The 6,000-nt window shown below is 39.3% G+C and overlaps 1 protein-coding gene across 1 annotated transcript in view; it reads left to right on the forward strand.

Moving 5' to 3' along the window:
- The window catches only part of CELF1 (CUGBP Elav-like family member 1), a 57,835-nt gene extending 52,314 nt beyond the window's left edge, over positions 1-5,521 (forward strand). Inside the window, exon 13 of the mRNA XM_065403630.1 lies at positions 3,162-5,521. Coding sequence (XP_065259702.1) covers positions 3,162-3,289 — 128 coding nt within the window. The 3' untranslated portion in view covers positions 3,290-5,521. The remainder of the gene's footprint in view (positions 1-3,161) is intronic.
- Positions 5,522-6,000: the final 479 nt, after the last annotated feature.

Raw genomic sequence — 6,000 nt, forward strand, 5'->3', positions numbered from 1 at the left:
TCCACCAGCAACGTTAACTCAACTAAACTGAACATACATACTGTTTTCCATTCTTCTTTTCTTAGTTAAATGTATAGAGATTCATATAAACTGTATCTTTAAACATATTCCATAAAACATGCAGGATGTACGGTATGGTCAAATACATCATTGTTGGATCCTTATTTGTTGTGTATCCTAATTCATGGTCTTTTTAACTCTGCAATCTTAACATGGTGCTTTTTGTGTATAGTTCTGTTGATTTTTCCTCATTTTTCTAGTCTCTGAACTCCTGATAATTTGTCGATATTTTTTCTGGTAATGAGGTGCATGGTCATACCAGAACCTTAGGGAATGGGACTACTCTTTCCCTGCACTTTTGATGACTGTAGTATTCAACCCAAAATTTGCACTGGTCATTTTTGCTTTGGAAACTTGTGTCTAATTTCATGTCCCCCAGTGCTGTTGAGTCTCTCATAGTAGTACTGTTTCCCTGATTTTTCCCTCTCTTTTCAATTACTGCGATTTTGGTTATTTTTCCAAGGATGTGCTTATCTGCATTATCCCAAGTTATCACATTTTGTTGTTTTCTGCCCACATATTTATCCTCTCTATATCCCTTTTGTATCTTCCTTTGTCTTCACTAGTATTCCTATCTCCTTCCAGATCGATAATGTCCTAGTTGCTCTCTGTTCTACATCATGAGCAAAGATGTTTAGCAAGTCCAGAACTAGCAGATTCCTTGTGGTACTCCATGAAATATTTCCCCAACTCAGTACTTTAGTATTTTCAGCCAGCTAGTGTTGTGTGCATGTTATTGTTCATTTTCGAGTTATTTTAATTCATTTTGATTAAAATGTCTGCTTGATCAAAATAAATATCTAAAACTGCACTTCTGTCAACTAATGTTGTAATCCTATTAAAAGAACCAAACAAGTGTGTCTGGCAAGATTTGTGTTTTGAAATCCACAGTGCTGTTTTTGTTGTTATGGTACCATTATCCTCTAAATGTTTAGCGATGTTTTTTCTTTTAATATTTGTTCTATTATTTTAGTAGGGATAGAATTTTAGACTTAACATGAAGCTAATTAGTAGGATGCCTCTTACTTCATTTTTTTGAAGATTGGGACTATGTTTATTTTCTCTCCTCTCTCCCCAGTTACCTTTAATACTTTAAAATAAGTGAGTGGTTTGATAATTTTTTGGTTTAGTTCCGCTAAATCCTTGGATGCACCTAATCTGACCCCGCCAATTTAAGTATGTTTACACTTCCTTAGTATTCCCTTATTTTTTTTAGTCAGTATCTGTTGCTATATATCTTTCTTACTTCCCAATTGTCCTTACTTGTTAATGTTTTTCTAAGGCAAACTTTAAAAAGGAGTTAATTATCTTGGCTATTTTAGGGTAATTTTCATCTCCTTCCTCACTTCTTAATACACTTAATTTCTCCCAAGTACTATTTACCCTGATTATATATCTGTAAGAACATTTTTATTCTCCTTAGTCCCCCTGGTTAGTATATTTCATTCTATGTTTTGGCTCCCCTTACTTCCCCCGTCCATTCACAGCTTTAATTAACTTTTGTAAACTTCTTTCTTTGCCACCTTCTTTTTTCCTTTTCCAGTACTTTGTTTATTTTGAATTCAGATTGCAGATAATTGCTCATGAAACCACCCTGGCTGCTGCTTTTACTTTATATTATTTTTTTCAACAAAGTTATAGTCTGTTTTGCCTGAGGTATCATGTCTTTCAATTACCCAGCCATCTTCCATGTTGGTGGATTTTAACACTTCCTTTCATTTACAGCTTACTAGACTTCTTTCTGAGATCTAGTCCCTTTATACTGCTGGATTCTGTGTGCACTCATTCTTTATTATGGATGTAGTTTGTGCTCACTGATATCAAAGCTCCCCTATTGTCATGCATTCCCTGTCAGTTCCTCTATACCAGGGGTCAGCAACCTTTCAGAAGTGGTGTGCCAAGTCTTCATTTATTCACTCTAATTTAAGGTTTTGCGTGCCAGTAATACATTTTAATGTTTTTAGAAGGTCTCTTTTTCAGTAAGTCTATAATATATAACTAAACTATTGTTGTATGTAAAGTAAATAAGGTTTTTGAAATGTTTAAGAAGCTTCATTTAAAATTGAATTAAAATGCAGAGCCCCCCAGACTGGTGGCCAGGAACCAGGCAGTGTGAGTGCCTCTGAAAATCAGCTCGCGTGCCGCCTTTGGCATGCGTGCCATAGGTTGCCTACCCCTGCTCTATACTGTGGTTCTCCAAGGCATCTTCTCCACTGGTTGGAATCTACTTTTATGATCGTAAAGTTTTTCCCTGAATAACTAAGGAATCTCTTTGAAACACGCTAGGTGTATTTGTTACCCAGTGGAGATCTCTGTAGTTAAGCCTTTCTGAGTACAGTATCCTGTAGTATCAGGTACCCTGAGAGCTGGCTCATTTCACCTTCCTAGTCTCTACTCTTAGGGGTCTCTAGCAAATGCCCACTGTTTCTCATTGTGGCCTTATTCAAAGAATTTTACCAACATACTTATTGTTTGTATAATCATAGTGCCTCAGCATGTAAATATTTCTAACATACAACGCCACTTCTCTTCCCCTTTTACCTTGCCTATACTGACATTCCTGTTACAGCTAGGTTTCAGTTATGCCCAATAAATCAGTTTTTGTTCTCATAACTGGAACATGGTCAATAGCTATAGTTAAGGTTATATGAGAATTTCCATGCTGAGCTCCTGTTTGCAATTATTTATAACTTTCCAAAGTTTTCATCTTTTGGACTGAAAATTTCCAAGTTTGGTCTCTCCGCAGGGATGAGTTTTTGGGAAGTTTGAACAAAAAATCAGTAAGCTATGTTTGAATCTGAGGAGACTGGTGGAAAAGCCTTTCCCTGTTTGTTTAAAAAAAATTGTAGTGCTATTTTTTTTTTTTTTAAACAGCTCTTGTGCCAAAGTGGCTTGTGGTAGAAAGCTACAGTTTGGCCAGGAACCTTTGCGAAGTGCCTGAGTGATCTAGTGAAGTTATGAGCTTTTGAAAATGGCACTTCACGCATACCTGTTTACCTTGAGATAACCTGGGTGCATGCAGCTCTTGAAGCAGAGGGTCTTATCCACTTGTCTGTTTGGGATCTGAGCATGCTATAACTATGTATTTTTCCTTTTCCCAGGTTTTGTAAGTTACGACAATCCTGTCTCTGCACAGGCTGCCATCCAGTCAATGAACGGCTTTCAAATTGGCATGAAGCGTCTGAAAGTGCAGCTCAAGCGCTCTAAGAATGACAGCAAGCCATACTGAGCGCCCCTCCCCTCTGGGACTGGAGGGAGAAGGATCTTCTGGTAAGTTGGGGAGGAGCGCACTTAGTGATTCGAAGTCCTAAGGCTGTGTTTTTACAGTCCTGGATGCTGATCCATGCCATTCTAGCTCGCACATCTTCCCCCTGAAGATTCAGCTGCAGCGTCCGCTGGGATTTCTGCTTCGGATGGAGGACAAGTTTGTGATTTTGTTTCCAGTATTTTACTTTGGATTTTAGGTGCCATATCACTGAGGTGTTTTGTTGTTGTTGTTGTTTTTCCTTATTTGAAGTTTGCTGTGTTTGTATCCAGTGTGTTGAGAAGGACCAATGCCAGCTACTTTAGTGGGGGAGGCGGGGGAGTATAGAAAGAGCAGCAGAACTGACATGACACCAGAGGGAAGAAGGAGGAGCAGAACTGACACCAGACAGCATTGAGGAAAAGAAAGGCGGGGAGGGAGAACCACCTTGAGATGGGCAAGGAGCAGACCTCTTGTAGCCTTTGCCATGCCCCTTGCTCTCATATTTCCTTAGTTAAATGTCTTCTGTTGGGAACTTCCTATCTGAATCTGTCTCTAGAGCAGGTGAAAAATCTAGAAGAGCAAAGAGGTTAATGGGTTAAAGGAAAACTGCAGTGATTATTTTGCTATATAAAGTGGTATTTATTGTTGCACTGTGAATGTACACCGCACTTTATAAAAAAATTTTAGACACTGTCCCTGCCCAGAAAACCTCATAGTCCATCTAGAGTTACATATTAATTGAATTTCCCAGTGTTTAGGAAATCTTATTCTTGACTGATCAGCTGGGAATATTGCTAGGGTTTAGAGAGGCACTGTAGTCTGGAGGAATAAATTTGGGGCTGGAAGCCAGGAACTCCTGAGTTCTTATCCCAAATCTGCCACAGACTTTATGTCACCTTGGTCAAATCTCTTCCCATCCCTGTGCTTCAGTTTTCCCATTTCTATAATGACAATGCCCATCTCACAGGTCTTTGAATTAATACTCACTAAGCACAATCTAAATGCTAATTATTTATTGTTAAACTATTAAATTAACAACAAATAATACAGCATACTTTACAACAGCTTCTGAGGTTTCTGCTGCCTTGCATGTCCAAGTGGGAGCTGTTTCCGCAGTCATACTCTTTTCCAAAGGCAATTTCCTGCTCACTAGTAATTCTGTGATGTGATTTGGAATAGTAATTAGATTTACTTTTTACACTGCAGTTTTCTTTTAAAGTGGTGAGTGTACTAGAGCAGACCCTTGAACCACCCAGTCTTATTCTGCCTTTGGCAGTGACTGTCACCCAATATGTTGAAGGAAGAGCAGACACTCCCCTCTTGAACACACACATTGGCAAATTCACAAGTGTGCAAAGAATGTGTTACAGGGCCTTAGTATACACTGATTTTAGGAGGCTCAAAGCCTCTTTGAAACTCTGGCCTGAAGCACATCAAGGAGTCACAGTAGAGGCTAGTGCTCTAACCACCAAAATCCACCTCTGTCACACGGGAAGTTTACAGTTTCTGTACATCTTTAATAGAGATTCCATTTACCTCATATTTTCTCCATTTCCACTTCTCCTTTGTGTTCCCAGTTTGGGGTGATGCTTTTCCTCAGCCCACCAAGTAACACTGCAATCCTGTGTTTGGGAGCTGGCTCCTAAGTAGGAAGCATGTGGGGTCAGACACAGGGTGTTTACTTCCTTCTCTACTCTAGCAGGAGGAGCCATAAGCCCCTGAAATGTTGTTTAGAATGTGCTTGTGTTTACAGATACTCTGTTACAATCCATGGGGAAAGTCAGGCATATCCAGGGACTGGGTCCCCTGGACTCTTAAACCTCACAAATACCAGGCCTGACCCATTGCATCAGAGCACCAGGGTAAAGTGCCCTTTCTGTTGATGAGTTTGAAACTCAAATAGTTTTTTGGTGCCAACCTGTCTGTAGTGCTGGCAGATGGGTAGGAGAAATTGTCAGTATTATACAGAGAATATTGTGGTGAAAAAAGGTTAAAAGCACAGACTGCCAAATTTCCCATTTATGCTGGCATATGGTACCCTTTCATGTTGACTATTTGGGTCTCTCTATAAACATACATACATACACTTAGGCGAACCGTGTACACTTGAATTCTGTGCACTGGGAGAGATGTGTCCTGGTTTTCTGAGAAGAAAGTGTTGGAGTGTTAAGGCCTCTAAGGTCATAATGGGATTATTTTATAAATATACTTTGCAAAAAAAAAAAAGAAAAGAAAAAAAAGAAAAGAGATCATGATTGGGAGCAACCGCTCCAAGCATGACCTGCTGTAACCAAGAATGTTGTTTCTATTTTTATAGAAGTTTTATACCGCTCCAGGGTGGAGAATATTTATTACTTAAATTATTTCACTGGAAAAAAGGCCAGGGTTTTGTAGAATCCTGAATGTGATTGTTTTACACATACAGTTATGTGCATGATTGAAACTACTGATTTTCAGTGGCCTGTTTTCAGGCTGACTAACTGCTAAATGAGGAAGGATTAATGCTGTGAATCAGTGGAGGGGATAGCTGTACTCTGTGGTCTCTACAGTCACTCTCTTTTATAGTACGCTACATGCTGCTGAGACCCTTGCTCCATTGATCCCAGACATGGGCCTGTTCCTTTAAGTAGTCATTGCAGTTGCCCTGTATTTAGTATCTTTAGCCTTTGCATCTTGTACTGACCAAACTCATC

Source organism: Emys orbicularis, chromosome 4 (assembly GCF_028017835.1).
Source record: "Emys orbicularis isolate rEmyOrb1 chromosome 4, rEmyOrb1.hap1, whole genome shotgun sequence".
In the NCBI taxonomy this organism is placed as follows: domain Eukaryota; kingdom Metazoa; phylum Chordata; order Testudines; family Emydidae; genus Emys; species Emys orbicularis.